Raw genomic sequence first — 16,761 nt, 5'->3', positions numbered from 1 at the left:
ACCTTCCATCCATATGAAGTACTCAACCCTCATCACCGCTCCATTCCGTGTCTGACTCCTACCAGGATGAAGACCATGTCCCCACGCCATCCGGCATGGACATTGGTGAATATAGGAACGCCATATACCACCGCGAAGGGACTTCCTCTGTCGTATACAAAGCAGCCACTGCCAAACACGAAGGTTACTTTGCTTCTTCTGGAAAGACGGGCAAACTAGTCGCTCTGAAAGTCACCACGCCGTCTCAGATGGAGCCACCGCACAACTCGAAACGTGAAGCCCGGATACTGGCACTCGCGGCGTCTAATCGTGTTATTCCACTTCTGGAAACCTTCAACGAGCCAGGCTCGAGATTCGTGTTGGTATTCCCATTCATGCCATTCGACATGAGCCGGCTTCTACGGGACCAAAAACTCTCGAAAGCTCAGACTCAGCGCGCACTTAAGGACCTGTTCTCAGCTCTGGAATTCGTGCACGAGCGCGGAATCATACACAGAGACATCAAGCCCTCGAACATACTACTCAAGTCGTTGGATGGCCCGGCCTACCTCACAGACTTTGGCATTGCATGGGCCCCTGACACGGTTGGGTCGGAGCCCACGGACTCAAAGATCACCGATGTTGGAACCACATGCTACAGGCCGCCAGAGCTTCTTTTTGGAAACAAGAGGTACGGCTGTGAACTTGATCTCTGGGCTGCCGGGTGCACCGTTGCTGAAGCTCTGGTTCCCGGCCATCCAACGCTGTTTGACTCCGGGGAGCTGGGCAGCGATCTAGCTCTCATATCGAGCATGTTTAGCAAGCTGGGTACTCCCAACGTGGATGTATGGCCGGTACGTACTTGTCTCTATGTATGTGTACCATGCTGATGGTTTCGCAGGAAGCTGCTGGGTTTCCAGATTGGGGCAAAGTGCAGTTCATTGAATTTCCAGCCAAGCCGTGGTCTACCCTGCTTCCTGGCACCTCGGATGTCGAACAAGCTCTTGTCGGGCAATTAGTTCGCTATGAGAGTGGCGATAGGTTGAAAGCAGCGCAGGTAAGCTCGTCCATGTAGCGCGTCCAAGTGTGGAAGCTGATATATGCAGGCTCTCGAACATCCGTACTTCATTGAATGATCGGTCCCTGGCCTTCAATAAAGCAGTGAACAGAGTAAATATGCACAACGATACAGCGGCAAACGCAACCAAGAGCGCAGAACAAGGATTTACAGAGCAAAATAGATGTAGACAGCCCAAATGTTCAGATGTGCAATTTCATGTTACCGCGTCCATGTGCTCGGCCAATCTCAGCATTAGGCCGTCCCTCTCATCAAGTTTGGTACTGGCGCTGTGCATAGCGTGGTAGATTTCCACATTGGTGGGTGACGCGCTAAAATAGACTTGCCTGTTGGAGAGCTGGCTAATGCAGGGCACCCTTGAACTCGACCTCTCGCACAACAAACCCCACGATCCTTGTTGTGTCGCCTCGAGCTCCACATACTGCATGTCGTCACGCCCGCGGTAGCTGCTGCCAGGCGACAGCTGCGCTTCACGTAACGCCCCTCTGCTCGAGATCCACAACACCCCTCCATCAACGACCTGCACGCCAACACCATGGCCTTCCTGTTCCGCAAGTCGGCAAAGCCCAACATCGAGCTCGTACGCTCCACCAAGGAGCTGACTACCCGCCTGAGCGAGGAGACAAAGCCCAACCCCAAGGTACGCTTGCCAACGCATCGCTGGTGGGCTTCCGACTGACGTGCGACCAGATAGAAGATGAGCTGGCCCGAGACCTGCAACAGCTCAAGATCAGGCTCCAAGGCACGCCCGGTACCTACTTGTTTTCTTGATTTCACCGCAGTCACTGTCTGCTGGAACACATGTCTGACAATTTGCAGAGTCGGAAGTAAACCCGGCGTCCGTATTCGAGCTGCTGAGCCTCATCATCCAAGAAGACCTGCTCTTCACCCTCGCGAACAACATCCACAAGCTGCCCTTCGAATCGCGCAAGGACGCTCAAGTCATCTTCTCGACCGCATTCCGCTACAAGCCTGCTGGCGCCCCAGATCCTCAGGTCCTGCACCACGTCATACAATACAGACCCGAAATCATAATATCATTATGCCGAGGCTACGACCGGCGAGAGAGCGCTATGCCGTGTGGAGGCGTGCTACGAGAGGCCCTTAAGTACGACTCCATCGCCGCACTGCTGTTGTACGACGAGCCGACACCGGACGGAAAGACGCGCGACCTCGCAAGCGTGAATCCCGATGTACCATCTTCAGGAGAGGGCGTCTTCTGGAAGTTCTTCGATTGGATAGACAAGGGCGCATTTGAAGTTAGCGCAGATGCCTTCAACACATTCAGAGTATGAAAGCCGTAAGATCAAGGGCAGACACCAGCTGACGGAACTAGGACATTCTTACGAAACACAAGAGCTTGGTGGCCGGGTACCTACAAACGAACTTCGACATGTTCTTTTCGAGGTACAACACGATACTGATCCAATCAGAGAGCTATGTCACAAAGCGGCAATCTATCAAGCTCCTGGGCGAGATCTTGCTCGATAGAGCGAACTACAACGTCATGACGCAGTATGTTGACTCGGGCGAGCACCTGAAAATCATCATGAAGCTGCTGCGGGACGATCGGCGCATGATCAACTACGAAGGATTCCACGTCTTCAAGGTGAGTCCTCGACATACCTAAACTCCGGGCTTGAATTTTAACGATTGCAGGTTTTTGTTGCTAATCCCAACAAATCCGTCGCCGTGCAGCGCATCCTCATCAGCAATCGCGAGAAACTACTGCGGTTCCTACCCAACTTCCTCGACGACCGTACCGAGGACGAGCAGTTCAACGACGAAAAAAGCTTCTTGATTAGGCAGATAGAACAGCTCCCCAACGCGCCCATGGCAGCTCCTGCGGCAGCATGACATGTGCCGCGCGTTCGGTGTAGTAGTTTCTCGTTTTGTTTTTGCATGGATGGAGTTTATGGGTGGCGCATAGGCTTGGAGACGATTACCCGATTGAGCACTGCAGGCATTTCTGACATCAGTGCGTATGTATACATGCTTGACGAGACCATGCTTTGGGAGGATGAGCGCGACTTTTGGCTGTTGGAGATGGAGGCTTTCATGTGTGCGATGGAATTGCTACCGGCTGAGCCAAGGATTGGGCCAGTACTATCTTCGTTCATCCATCAACACCGATCAATTCTGCTCTCGTGTGAAGATGCAATTGCATAGATGAAGCAGGCTTGCTTATGATTTCTGAAGGTTGCTTCGTACATTGTAGAGTGGCGAAGTGAGGCCTGGCATCGGAGTTTTATGATGACCTCTCCTCGCGCGTGATTGGCTGCCGATTCCTCCGCGATCTGTGCTTCAACATCAACTGCGACATCAACGCCATCGCAACACCCGCAGCTCCCACACCCACAATGGCCTCCAAGCTGGTACCGTTCATGTATCGCAGCGGGCCCCGCGCCTTGCGCCAGCTCCAGCGGACCCAATGGCGGGCCTTCAGCGTCACAGCCCCCGCGCGCAGCGACTCCCTGATGGTGGTGAGTAGCTCTTCGACGTCTTCGCACCTGCGAATGCACCGCTGACGGAGCCTCCAGCACCGCGACACGCCCGAGAACAACCCGTCCATCCCGTTCAAGTTCACCGCGCAGAATGAGGAGCTCATCAAGGAGATTGTCTCCCGGTACCCCTCGCAGTACAAGAAGGCGGCCGTCATGCCGCTGCTCGACCTCGGCCAGCGCCAGCACGGCTTCACCAGCATCAGCGTCATGAACGAGGTGGCCCGGATACTCGAAATGCCGCCCATGCGCGTCTACGAGGTCGCCACCTTCTACACAATGTACAACCGCACGCCCGTCGGCAAGTTCCACGTCCAGGTCTGCACAACGGTAAGTGGGCAGCGCGTGCATTGAGCTGGCCCAGCTGACAGCCTCAGACCCCCTGCATGCTGTGCAACAGCGACGCCGTGATGAAGGCGGTGGAAGACACGCTGGGCATCCACCACGGACAGACCACCAAGGACGGCCTTTTCACCTTCACCGAGGTCGAGTGCCTCGGCGCCTGCGCCAACGCCCCCATGGTCCAGATCAACGATGACTACTACGAGGACCTCACATACGAATCCACCACCTCGCTGCTCAAGGCGCTGCAGAACGCTGCCGAGAAGACCGGCGCACAGCCCGGAACCCCGGGTCTCGCGGGCGACGGATACTCGATCATCACCGGCGAGAACAGGAATGTGGAGGACAGGTCGAGCATTGACCAGGGACGGGGATACGAGGCTGGCGGTGTGAAGGTGCCGACGCCGGGACCGTTGAGCGGGAGGGCGAGCTGTGAGCCTGCGGGCGGTCTGACGTCGTTGACGAGCGAGCCGTGGGGTAACGAGACGCTGCGGAAGGACGGAGAGCTATGAACTGTAAATATTTGAGGTTCTAGCTATGTTCGGATGTACGTCCAGAGTTGGGCTGATAGTTGCCAGCATTTGTAGAACACGTCAACAACAATTTCTTTTGACCAGTTGAGGTACGTGCTGGTGAGGTTGCCCACGAATCCAGTGCTTATAATCATGACATCTCAAACAGTGCGACGCAGCGTACCGCTTACCCAGGTACGGTAACAGAGAGAGTATGACAGGCGTTGGGAAAGGACTGCAGAGTCAAATGGTCGAAACGTTCACGGCAAAGTTGAGTGAACATTGGGTTTTCCAGGCACTCCAACACTGAGTGCACGAGTTGATTTTGGCCAATAGTGCGCTTTCTACGAGTAAGCGCGAATGCATGAGTGGCATAGGTATTGCTCGGAAGCCATGCTAGACGGGATGGCGCACGAACATCTGTAGTAAAAGTCCTGTTCCTGGGCTGAGATGGGCACTGGCCGTCAATGTAGAACAGGCTGGCATGCACGTCTCCAATGCAACGGGATATATGTATCTCTGAGCACGAAGGCGGACATATAAAAGTGACCAATCGCAGGCGACTTAGCCCGCGGTGAATGTTATCGATGCAATCCTCTTGGCGCCCACCTCTCCCCACTTGCCTCACCTTACCCGCAAGCTGCCGCAAGGTCCCCTCTTTGTCGCGCAGACAGCAGCCATGGATGCCCACCAGCCCGAACCTGCGATCAAGTTCAAGCGGCGCAAAACCACGCACACGAAGCGCGCGCGCGTAGAGACGGACGACGTGACCACGCTGGCGGTGCCCCGTTCGCCAGATGCCGTTCCGACCGTTACTGTTTCGCCTGCTCTCGAGGAGGACGGGACTTCCCTCGCCCTGAAAGAGATATTGCGCAACCGCAAGCGGCCCCGCGATCGCCTCCGCGAGGCTGCGGCGCGCGCGGAGCTCACAAAGACGCAGACAGTCGTGCTGCGAGAGCAAGATGCAGATGCGCCGAGGCATGGTTACACGAGCCGTTTCGTGCCGCAGACAGGACAGGTCATTGATACGGACGATCAACAGATGTATGTCGTGTTTTCCAGCTGCCTTCTGGATTCCCCAATCTACCACTGTACGGCATGGAGGCTAACGAGCCAGTACGGAATACATAGAAGCCCGCCAAGCTGAAAAGAACCACCGTCTCTATGGCTGGCCTATACCGCGCCATCTTGTATCCGCCGTTGCAACCCTGGCATCTGATCCGCCATCTCCGTCTGCACACACAGCAGCGCTCAGGCTCAGCCCGCCTACCGCGCCAGAAGCCCGCACAAAATCCGAAGACCCACCCGACGACGAGAAGGCTCGCCGCCTCGCGGCCGGCATGGGGAAGCTCGAGGAGATAGATCTCGGACCGGCATCTACCTCGCGCGCGGAGGCTGCGTGGAAGAAGCTGCAGGGTGGAAGTGGAGGCGGAGGCGCGCAAGACCAACCTGCTAAAGTGCGGCTGGGTAGAGATGGGAAGCCCCGTCGCCAGCCGAAGCGGAGGAACAGCGAGGACATACGGCGCGACGCCATGGTCGAGGCCGTTCTGCGGGAGGCAAAGCGTACGTATCCCTTCCTTCCTTTCCCTTTCCTCCTACACCATCCTAGTCCCCCGCTGACATTGACCCCTAGTGGACTACTTCGACTCGGCGCCCCCTCCCTCCACCTCCACCACTAACATGCAAACCAACAACGACGAAGCCCTGGTCGAGCAGTTCCGCCAGGAGTTCCTGGACTCGATACAAGAGCGGCAGCAGCGGAAGCCTGCTCCCCCTGCGCGCGGGGAGAAAGAAGCGCCCAAGGGACCGAAGTTGGGCGGGTCAAGGAGTGCGAGAGCGAAGATGCATGCGCTTGAGGAGGCGAAGACCAGCAAGAGGTGAATATCAAATAGTGCTTTGTGCTGTTGATTTGATTCGATTCTGGGGGAAGCGTGGTTGCTGCGCGGCCTTCTATTTATTTCGTTTCGTTTCGTTTCGTTTCGTTTCGTTTCGTTTCGTTTCGCATTTTTATTATCTCTATCCTAGTGCCCTACTAATACCCCCCGAAGTACTAGGGTCAGCGATGGCCGCGTGCTGCAGCCGGATGAGTGGCACCGGACGGATGTCAAGAGCTCGACGTGGTATACGGAGAAATTTGGTTGATACGGCTGGGGTTATGGGAGAGGCTGGGCGTGGGATCCTGTATATATGCAAAGCATACTCCTCCATGGTCCGGGGTCATGGACATTGGAGTTAGGGTGGAGGAAAGATGGGCTTGAGTACGGGATTGATGGTATGGGAGGTGGGAATGGCTACGAGAAACTGGACGTGATTTTGAAATTTCAGTGAGTTCTTGAGGTCAGCGCGATTGTTAGCGGAGTTGTGCCTGGTCAGCTTGTGTTGAAGGCAAATGCCTCTAGCACGCCGCAGGTGTGTAGTAGACGATAGCGACTCCGCCGTGCCGGAGTTATTCGTCACTATTACACCTCATTTTATCAGCAGACTTTGTTCCATCGTTCACAAGCGGCTACATTTTATGATCTGGAAATCGACCAAATGACCACTGACATCCTGTCTAGCTTCTGATCTACCGAACTCACGCATCTTCGACGACTCCGTCCCAGAATACCGGCGTCTCGAATTCGACCTGTAATATTTTAGCCATACCGCGACTTTCCGGGACCACGAAACGTTACTTACCCACGCCCCACATTTCTCCCCAACAAATCTAACCATTCCATGCTCCCCGGGTTCCCGCCGAAACTTCTCTTGTCGCGTCCTGCACTTATCACATGGCGCCAGGTAATTGTGCAGCCCAACATGCTCCAGACGTCCCGTCCTCTCCGCCCCCGTCTTCCTCTCGACATCCAACACCCACACCGCTGCTAACGCACTCGTCCTCTAGACTATCTCGAACGGCCCAGCCCTCTCCGCCAACTAGTTCCTTAGCCGTCTCCGCAAGGCTCTCCTCGATTATTAGAACCGCAAGGACGTTCGCTTCTACCGGGTCGCCATCGCCCCAATACCCCTCCATATACGTTGGCGTATACTTGATCTTGACTTTCTCCCAGAAAGTTCCTAGATTCTTCAGGAAATTGGAATCGGCAACGCACCCAGTCACATCCTCGGGGTGGGACAGATTAGTCCCGTATTTATTCCAGTAACCCTCGTCGTAACTGTCCTCGGAAGCGAAATCGTCGTCCTCATCTCCATCTTCATCGCCACCCTCGCCCTCGCCGTTCCCCCCGCTGCGTACCTTAGCTTCATTCCAAATTGCACTCACAATCACTCCGTACTTACAAGTTAACCACGAATCGGCTCCCGGAAGCCTCCCAATCCTTACTATGATCATAAGTCCTAAACAAATGCACATCCAGCTCCAGCACCTTCAACGCGCATGCCTCCGGCAGCCCAATCGCCCTCCCCAACGCCCCAAAATCCTCATCCACAAAGTCGTCCTTTTCCTTCCCCCGAGGCACGATAGCATCGTAATTGTTCTCGTACTCATCCATCAAACACGTTCTCCCCATTGTCACGCTCAGGCCTGCAGCCCGGATGCGTCCCAGGTCGAACACACTCCTTCCATCCAGCGTGAGTTCCTGGGACGAATACTTGGGGTACCGCACGATAGAGTGCTTCCACAGTGTCGCGTGCGCATAGAACTGCTCGAGGCCTTCTGACAGAATTTGCCGGCTAGTCAGCAGCCACTCGAGGTTCTTGGCCTTTCGCTCTTCATAGACCCTGTCGTCTCGCGTGTACGAGACGCACAAATGGACGCAGGATTCATCGAATGATGTGTATTGGTTGAGGAGGGCGAAGTGGTAGACACGGTCGCGGAGTTCGCGAGAGAGGCGGAAGAAAGGGGCATAGTTGTCCCGTTAAGAATGGGTATTGTTTGCTTGTTATGCTACAAGGGAGTTGGATGGTGTTGCTCCTGAGCGACTTTCGTACATACACCCACTTGGCATGATGTTCCACAGCGGTCAGACCAGAGTGCTGCCTAGGTCACATGCCAAAACAGGCCAGAAGAACCGCACCGCACCGTGTCTGCCTCGTACGAATTGGCGAGGTGCCGTGCCCCACTCCCGCTAAGATGGTAGCCTGTAGTCGTCGCCCTAGATACGATGCATGTATGAAGGGGTAATGGCGAGGCTACCTGGTGACTAAGATGGAAGGGTGCTGGGAGCCCAGTGTCAGACCGATGCCGACAGGTGATTGAGGCATTTCGGCCCCCACATTCATGACTCACTTCCTATAGGCCACTTTATCTGAACATACCGCAGCATCGAACGTACTAAGATTCAGACTTGACCGACCACATCAAATCGCAAAGCTAGAATGCCATTGCTATCGTTGCCCCTGGAAATAATACAACAGATCTTCGAATGCGTGGAGACACTGCATCGGGCCAGTCTTTTCTCCTTCAGCTTGACGAGCAAAGCTTGTCACAAAGCCTCCGCGTTTCTCCTCTTCCGGCGCCTCGCCGTGATTGTAAAGGATCGCGACAGACTGCAGGACGACGTGAATACCCTTCTCTCGGCGCTCTCCCGCACCGATTCCGCCCGTGAAGTCCAATGCCTTTGTGTCAAAGGCGCTCTACAGCTCAAGCCAACGAGGAGAGAACGGGACAGCGACGCCGTTTATCCGCACTGGAGACGTGTGAACTGGTTGGAACAGGAAGGCCTCGTCGATATCCTGCCCGACGAGGAGCCGAACTGTTACCACAACAGCTATGTCGTCTATGACCAAGGCGTCCCCGGGAAGTCTTCAGATGATGAAGTTATAGCCTGGGGTCCCGTGGTGACCCTGCTCCGAGGAATACCTCGCTTGCAAGACCTGATATGGGACTGTGAAACGCAATTCCCGCCCTGTCTCCTGGAAACTCTGCACGAGCGGCTTCCCCATTGCCGCCTCCACCACAAGACCTTTCGGTTCCGCACCTTGCTATGGGGCGTCCCGTATCCGTACGAGATGCAGCTTGCTACATCGTCCTCTCTGCACAGCCTAAAGCTTACCTGCGCCCGCCGCGATTCCGACGGCGACGATGACTTCAATCTCGAAGCCGTCAGGGAACTTGTGACGCTTGCTCCCAACCTCAAAGACGTTACCGTCCTGCACATAGAGCCGTACGACACTAAAAGATTCGATTTCCGTCGCCGAGACGCCTGGCAAGGTCTTCCAGGGTATACTCCCGAGGCACGCGGATCACTGACATCGCTGTCCCTTAAAGGCTGCGGCCGCTTGCTAGATCATCTCGGTCCCTGGGCTCGCTACACAGACTTCATGTGCCTGCAGCACCTCACCCTCGGGGGTTCGTACCAATACGAGACATATGCATTCTCTGGCGCAGACATGGAGTGGCTCGTGCAAACGCATGCGTTCCCACGACTGAGCACACTCTGCGTCAGTCTGACGCGCGACGACAGGTTCCTCGAGCGCCCGCATTACAGTGCCCAAGCCGCTTCGTTCTTCGGGTCCTTCCCGCCCCTGACTGAGCTCTCCGTCCACGGCCCGCTCGACGACCCCATCTTCTCCGCCATTCTCGCCCGCCACGGCCCAACGCTGGAAAAGCTTCAGCTGCGCCCGCTCGAGGAGCGGGGGAGGTGGCATAACGGGCGCGCGCGCACCGACATTCCCATGCAGTTTTCCGCACAGCACCTCCGGGACATGGAGCGGCGCTGTCCCAGGCTGGCACACCTCGCGCTCCCCATAAAACGACACCAGTCTCGCCCTGAGGAGGTCGCGCTGTATAGATGCTTCGGCGACATGCGTGCCCTGCGCACGCTGTTCCTCACGCTGGACTGCGCCGAGTGGCGCGTAACCCGCGACGCGAGCTACGCGCCGCCCTTCACCGGCACGGATGCGGATGAAGAGGTGGCGGATGTGGCAAATCGGCGCCTGCTGAGGGGAACTGTGAAGGAGATGCTAGTCAACTGCGCGGTTGACGAGGCGCTCGTACGTTCCATCTGGGGCGTCGTTGCCGCAGCGAAGAAGGGCGCGAAGATGGAGTTGCTGAAATTGTGGACAAGGGGTGGAGGCGAGTTTGGGGATCATAACGAGTTCTCGATCAGCAGAGTTACAAAGGTATTAAGTCGGTCGTGGGTGGTTGAGAAGGGGGCGGGGGAGCGTGGAGAGGAGATTGTAGTGAGGGATGTGGAGAGGTATGGGAAGAAGAGCTTTTTGTCTGAAAAGTCAGTGGTGGGGCAGGTGTTTAGGGAGATGTGGGGTGGGGAGGAGAGGGAGGATTGGGAGAATGTGTGGAGGAGTGTTCCGCTCGAGGTGTAGGGGGGAGGCGGGTTGCGGGATGGATAAGTGAAGACGGAAAGTAGTTGGAGAATTGTACTGCTACGCATGTTGTGGAGATTGAATGTTTTCGAGAAAGAAACTGATATAGCTGATCTTCTTGTGCACTTCACGAAAGTCTCATTGGAAGCTCGCCATGTCAAGCCGAAGCCATCTTTGAGGCAGAGAAGAGCTGCCTAAGGGTTCGCTGAGATGCTTAGTCAATTGCGTGAGTGCCCGCACGCAATTCATGGTCGTAGTAGGTGTACCAGGGTGTTGCGACTAGTTCTATGTCGTGGAATCATTGCTGCTGAAGCGTACGAAAAGCTGGCAACGGTAGTTAGTTGCCTTGCGCCATGTGCACAATGATTCTCCTTGCAGCAAATGCAACGAAGCTGACGTGCGCTGGTGGCACGTAGTAGGCTGCGCTAGCGGACCCCACAAAGTAATCGTGCGCCTCAGCAGCGTGGCGGTGCATGCATGCATCCTGAATCCCGTCCCGTGTATCGATCGCTGAATCGCTGCAGGTCCGCTCACGCTCTCCAATCGCAGCTGAACACAGCAGCTTGCCTCGCGCCTTGCGCCCACGATTGACAACTGTCTGCACAAATTGGGACACACATCTGCTAGTGCGCTTCAGGTGGAAACCGGTCCGTGAGGCTGAAGGGCGGTTGGTCCTGCATCCATCGCAGTGCTGCGAGCTCTCCACTGATCCGCCTTCACGCTGCGAAACCGGTCAGCAAGGCAGCCGCTGTCGCCACCCGCCGAGCTGCACCCTGCGACCGCTCTGACTGCTTTATCCTCCTGCTACGCCCCGCGGATCGAGCTCCGGCGCTGCGAAGCTGTAAACCCGTACCTAGCCGTGTAGTCGCGGTCGTAGACTGAGTCTTTGGACGGTCCACGGTTGGTGAGTTTGACATCCACTCGTTCTCTATTAAATGCAATCGAGCGTGGTTCGCAGTGCAAAGCTAAGCCTGCAGCAGTCTACCTACCACAATGGCGCCCAAACTTAGTTTCATGGACCTGTCCACCGACATCAAGACGCTTGTAATAGACCACGTAAACCGCCCCACCGACCTCCGCAACGTATGCCTCGTGTGCAAGCAGCTCCACGAAATCGCCGTCCGCTCGCTGTACCATGAAGTCACCCTCGACGTGGGGAGCCCCAACGACACCCGCCTGGGCGCCTTTCTGAGCCCCAAGAACATTGGCCTGCAGCATGTCAGGAAGCTGGACATGTACCTGGCGGATGTGCTGGACAAATGCAACCAGCAACAACAGGCAAACTTTGCGATCCGGATGATCCTGGAGCTGCTCCCGGAAAACATTCTGGAGAAGTTCTCGTGGCATCCGTGGTCCCCGTTCTCCGGCGACAATTTGGTGCTGCTGTACAAGAAGCAGAAGCGGATGAAGTGGCTCGAGGGCATCGCACTGGACAGAGACGTCATCGAGGAAGTCAAGAAAATCTCGGACTTTGAGAAGATCTTTGAGAATGTGAAGAAGCTGGGGTTGTATCCGGACAGCCGCGAGGTCCTGGACTACTGCCAAATGCTGGTCAAGAACTCGAGGAATGTAGAGAAGATCACGCTGCATGCGAGCTTTGAGGAGAACGATTCGCCGATTCCGAACCGGGAGCTCAACGACTCGAGTACGGAGCCGGGGCTGATCACGTCTACGATGTTCAGTCATATGCGGCCGTTTGAAAAGTGCACGCCCATGGCGTTGAAGGAAATTACGCTGCAAAAGATCAACTTGCGGTATGCGGCGAATACATACTGCAAGCTGATTGACTTCCGATCTGTCAAGTCTATCCGGGTGTTTGCGTGTGCCGGTGCCGACGCGCTGCTTGCGGAGCTTAGCAAGAGCACCAAGTTGCCGGAGAAATTGGAGACTCTGGAATTCAAGCACGACGACAACCACGAGAACGACGGACTGGGTGCCTTGGATGGTTTCATGTGCCTGGTCTCCGGCATCAAGACGCTCACCATAGACTTGTCATATGCGAAGAGTTTACCAGCGGCTGCCGGTATCGTGCGACATGGCAAGACCCTGAAGTCTCTAAATGTCCACGCAAGCCGCATCCCGGATGACTGCGATGACGAGCTGGTGTATGACTACGCGTCGTTCTCGCAGCTATGCAAAGACTGCCCGTTGCTCGAGCAGGTATCCGTTGCGTTCCCGCAGGTGAGCGTGATCCGCTCCAAACAGGACTCTTTCATCAATTTCGAGGTACGTCAGCCATTCCATCGCCATCCACGATGCTAACATGTCCAGAACTGCCTCGGCGACCTCGCCAACCTCGTAACCCTCAACATCACCACCTGGCCCACCAACTCGCCCTCCTCGACCAAGCTCCCCCGCAAAATCTACGAGCACCTCCTCCAAGGCCTCGCGCAGCAAGGCTTTGAGCGCTCCTCGACGCACGCCGCCGAGCAGAAGCGCGCCTCCAAGCTCGCCATCATCGCGTGGGGCTCCTCGGACAAAGTGTACGACCGCGAGGACAGCCAGAACCAGATCATCTTCGTAAAGGGCAAGCAGGTCGACCCGCTGGGCAACGAGCGCTTCACGGCGGTGCAGATCGGGTGGTGTCTGCGGAAGTTTGTGGATGCGGGCCCGAAGAGCGACATCCTGGATTTTTCGCTGGCGAAGAGTTCACGACCGCCAACGAGGGAGAGTGCGAGTAGTGATGATTCGGATTGACTGTTTGAGCTGGGGGTGGACTGATGAAGCAGGTGCAATAAGCGACATGTTCACCGGGTGGCTCCATGTGGCCCTCGATGCTGGAGTTTCAGGGTGAGCGTGCCATGAGCCGACAGTCACACCGACCGTGATTACGGGCATTGGGCAGATCCGAATGCCGGATAGAGGGACATGGACGAGTGCGGACTACGAAACTCAATATTTGTGTATAATAGCGTTACTGCGTATTAGCGTTGGGGCTGAAGGCGTTGGGGCTCTATGGTAGATATCCACTCAGATTGGCTGCGGGCGCGTTCCTAGAATTATCAAGCCATTAGTATACAGTTCGAATGAAATCGCCTCATCACCCGCTTAAATTCCATTAGCCAGACACGGCGAGGACATTATGGAGGCCAATTGCCGTTCTATACTCGAATAACGGAGGTTGCTTGGTAGGCATACGACAAAGTGACGTCGGCCGTACGGCGGTTCTATGCACCACGAGCAGGTTCAGCTCGAATCGTTGACGTTGACATGCGGGGGACGAGCAAGAGAGAATCGCACTGGCCATTGGCCTGGCCGCCCATTCTGCAACGCTTCCGACACTAGTAGACACGGAAATGGGTAGAAGAGGTCTAGAGAGGAAATGGATGATGGATGGGACTGCATTCACCAGGATATACCAGATAGGTCGGAGGTTGGCCTGTGCCCGAGACGCGAGCGCGTCTGTTGCTGCATCGCGGCGAGTTTGGTAATCGCGAGGCTTTCTTTGTATTTCGTAGTGGGTCACCCGCACGCGTCACCACAGTTTGCCTTCCGGCGACTTTGAGCTCGAGCTGTAGATCAATTCTCCGAACTCTCGCCTCTTTCCCTCCGAGGTACACTGGGCGACAGCACTGGAGTCGCTTCTGGCCGCCACGGCTCGCTCTCGCGGGAAATCATCGGCGCAAGCAGCACGCCTGCAAAGGCGCGCGCATCATGTCGTCTCAGTATCCTCCGCCGCCGGGCTCCGAGGAACCCCACTATACGCCCATCTACCCTCCGCCGACGCCGCAGCCTGGCCACGAGCTGCTGGGCCAAGGACAGCCGCCGCCGCCGCGCCTGCAGCCCTACCCGCAGGACATCTACCCCAAGGTCGAGGATGTGCTGCAGCTGCAGCAGCAGGCGAACCATGCCCTGGGCGCCGACCAGAGACAGCCGCTGGGCACGCAGACGGGCCAGCAGCAGGCCGCCGGCCCCGGCGTGAGTCCGCTCAGCATGCACGACGCGCCCATGCTCAACCAGCCCCAGGACAGCGGCGGGCCCAAGACGAACCGCCTGCGGAAGGCCTGCGACTCGTGCAGCATCCGTAAAGTGAAGGTAGAGCTTCCCCGCGGCGCCCTCGGACCCTGGCTGACCACACGCGCAGTGCGATGAATCAGGACCTCCGTGTCGAGCGTGCGCCGCCCTCGACATCCCATGCACTTTCGAGCGACCAAGCCGCCGCCGCGGTCCCCCGAATCGCCATGCCGAAGCCATCAAGAAGAAGCGCCGGATAGAGGAGGGAGAGATTGACCCAGCGCAACCTCACGCCGCGTCCTCGCCCACCAATGCCGCCCACGCGCTCGCCCAGCTCGCCGCTCCCCCGCGCCCCAAGCCAACCGCCGAATCCATATGCTCCCTCCCAATCATGAACAGCCTGATCGACGACTTCTTCACCTACATCCACCCGCTCTGTCCCTTCCCGCACGAGCCCTCGTTCCGAGAAGCCTGGAATAATCGCGAAGACTGCGGCAACGACTCCTTCTTGGCACTACTGGCGTCCATGGTCGCAGCGCTGGTGGCGTCGTTCCCGCGCAAACCACGGCTCCATCTCAAGCACCAGACACGCGATTTCTTCCCCAGCCACCTCGCGCTCGTCGACCGATGTAGGGAGATCTGCGCTCAGGCCCGCGGCCCGGGATACCTGGATAAGCCGAGCTTGAATGTCTACGATGCGTGTACGAGCTATTTTCTGGGGCTGGTCGGTGGATACACGTTCCGGTGGCGGCAGCTAAGGTTGTATCTGGGCGAGTGTTTGACTATTTTGCGCACGTTGGGGTTGCACAAGGCGAAGGAGCAGGGGTATACTTATCTAGGGCAGTTGCCAGAGGCGACTGGCTCGTCGGGACCCAAGTTTGAGGGCTCGAGGGATGTCCCGCTGGACTATATTACAGAGCAAATTGGTCGGAGGGTCTTCTATACTCTTTTCGTGGGCGTGCGGTAGGTTTTTCATCCACCTCCAACGTTACATGCTAACTGTGGGTAGGAATCTGCAGCAGCTGGGAGCTTCTTTTGGGGAGCTCACTCTGCTACCCTCAACACCAACCGAACAGCTCCCTCCGCTGCCTTTGGAAGTGGACGATGCATGCATCTTTCCGAACGAAATCCTCCCGCAGCCTCCGGACGTGGTATCCGAAGTGACTGGCTTCAATCTCAATGTCCGCATCTACAACTCCTACGCAGCGCTGTCTACATCAGAAATGGCCTATGGCATCGACGAGCTCTACGACTGGGACCAACAGCAACGCATGCTCGACCAAGTCCTGCGGCGTTGCAAAGAGGTTCTCGCCAACATCCCCTCAGTTCTCCAGGTGCAAAACAAGTCGCAGGACGGCGGCTTCGCCCAGCGCCGCCAGCCCTACTACCCTCCCATGCCTGAATACGCTGACATGCGCGACCCCAACCTAAACAACCTCGGCAACCCGGATCTCCTTGAAGCCCGCCGCACCATGCAGTACGAGATTCAAAAAGCCAACATCTACGGCTCGCACCTCAGCACGCGCTCCTACCTCGTAGAAAAATATTTCGCGCTCCTCGACAAATCCAACAACGCGCGCACGCAGCACGCACTCCAATCCTCCCCCTCGGCCCCGTTCACCGGCCTCGACCGCCTCGTCGCGAGCTCCACCATCGAGTCCGAGGAACTCGAGAAGCGCATGAGCGAGGAGCGCGAGCAGGTCGTCAAGGACCTGCTCGTCGTCCTCGGCAGCATCGACATGATCAACATGGAACCAAATGGGGACTCGTTCACGCAGAAGATTCGCAGTATTGCTAGTACCCTGCTGGAGATACCAAAGGAGCGGAAGGGCAGTGTCGCGCTGCAGCATCAGGATTATTTGTACAAGTTCTTGGATATTTTGAGTAAGTTGGAGAGGGTGAAGCCTGAGGGGAGCGATTCGAGTGCGGGGCCGGTAAGTGTGGTTCTTCCTTACAGCAGGAATGACTATGCTAACGATGGATAGGTCGATGAAGAGGCTGAGCTGAGGGCTTGGGCGGATATCAGGGACTACCAACTCAAATTCCAGGAGCAGGGTGGCATTTATGGGTTCAACTAAGACGGTGAAGGGAGATGAAAGGTGCAGGTGTTCTTGATATCAACATGAGATGT

At 56.6% G+C, this 16,761-nt stretch overlaps 6 protein-coding genes across 6 annotated transcripts; 5 read left to right on the top strand and 1 right to left on the bottom strand.

Annotated features, from left to right (window-relative positions):
* Nucleotides 1–248: 248 nt before the first annotated feature.
* Nucleotides 249–2,914, top strand: CC84DRAFT_1182439 (Mo25-domain-containing protein; the record flags this gene model as incomplete). The annotated part of the gene is made up of 7 exons (XM_018180634.1): nucleotides 249–833; nucleotides 881–1,036; nucleotides 1,614–1,697; nucleotides 1,748–1,808; nucleotides 1,877–2,346; nucleotides 2,415–2,666; nucleotides 2,717–2,914. The coding sequence occupies 7 exons, from the start codon at nucleotides 249–251 to the stop codon at nucleotides 2,912–2,914; spliced, it is 1,806 nt and encodes a 601-aa protein (XP_018041858.1).
* A 473-nt stretch (nucleotides 2,915–3,387) lies between these two features.
* On the top strand, nucleotides 3,388–4,515 carry CC84DRAFT_1133322 (uncharacterized protein). Its single transcript, XM_018175971.1, has 3 exons — nucleotides 3,388–3,540; nucleotides 3,598–3,888; nucleotides 3,936–4,515. The coding sequence occupies exons 1-3, from the start codon at nucleotides 3,418–3,420 to the stop codon at nucleotides 4,410–4,412; spliced, it is 891 nt and encodes a 296-aa protein (XP_018041857.1). The 5' UTR covers nucleotides 3,388–3,417; the 3' UTR covers nucleotides 4,413–4,515.
* A 576-nt stretch (nucleotides 4,516–5,091) lies between these two features.
* On the top strand, nucleotides 5,092–6,293 carry CC84DRAFT_1182437 (uncharacterized protein; the record flags this gene model as incomplete). Its single annotated transcript, XM_018180633.1, has 3 exons — nucleotides 5,092–5,456; nucleotides 5,530–5,975; nucleotides 6,046–6,293. 3 exons carry the CDS (start codon nucleotides 5,092–5,094, stop codon nucleotides 6,291–6,293), a joined length of 1,059 nt encoding a protein of 352 aa, XP_018041856.1.
* Nucleotides 6,294–6,968: 675 nt separating this feature from the next.
* On the bottom strand, nucleotides 6,969–8,399 carry CC84DRAFT_1159012 (uncharacterized protein). Its single transcript, XM_018177114.1, has 3 exons — nucleotides 7,692–8,399; nucleotides 7,092–7,639; nucleotides 6,969–7,038 (listed from the first exon to the last, which is right to left on the bottom strand). Exons 1-2 carry the CDS (start codon nucleotides 7,919–7,921, stop codon nucleotides 7,180–7,182), a joined length of 690 nt encoding a protein of 229 aa, XP_018041855.1. The 5' UTR covers nucleotides 7,922–8,399; the 3' UTR covers nucleotides 6,969–7,038; nucleotides 7,092–7,179.
* A 202-nt stretch (nucleotides 8,400–8,601) lies between these two features.
* CC84DRAFT_1253945 (uncharacterized protein) lies at nucleotides 8,602–10,676 on the top strand (the record flags this gene model as incomplete). Its single annotated transcript, XM_018184421.1, has 1 exon — nucleotides 8,602–10,676. Exon 1 carries the CDS (start codon nucleotides 8,730–8,732, stop codon nucleotides 10,674–10,676), a length of 1,947 nt encoding a protein of 648 aa, XP_018041854.1. The 5' UTR covers nucleotides 8,602–8,729.
* A 993-nt stretch (nucleotides 10,677–11,669) lies between these two features.
* Nucleotides 11,670–16,708, top strand: CC84DRAFT_1182435 (uncharacterized protein; the record flags this gene model as incomplete). Its single annotated transcript, XM_018180632.1, has 6 exons — nucleotides 11,670–12,902; nucleotides 12,948–13,244; nucleotides 14,343–14,711; nucleotides 14,761–15,593; nucleotides 15,640–16,564; nucleotides 16,616–16,708. 6 exons carry the CDS (start codon nucleotides 11,670–11,672, stop codon nucleotides 16,706–16,708), a joined length of 3,750 nt encoding a protein of 1,249 aa, XP_018041853.1.
* Nucleotides 16,709–16,761: the final 53 nt, after the last annotated feature.

Source organism: Paraphaeosphaeria sporulosa (assembly GCF_001642045.1).
Source record: "Paraphaeosphaeria sporulosa strain AP3s5-JAC2a unplaced genomic scaffold CC84scaffold_1, whole genome shotgun sequence".
Lineage (NCBI taxonomy): Eukaryota > Fungi > Ascomycota > Dothideomycetes > Pleosporales > Didymosphaeriaceae > Paraphaeosphaeria > Paraphaeosphaeria sporulosa.
The sequence above is the reverse complement of the archived record's forward strand: the minus strand, read 5'-3'. Positions and strand labels throughout refer to the sequence as shown.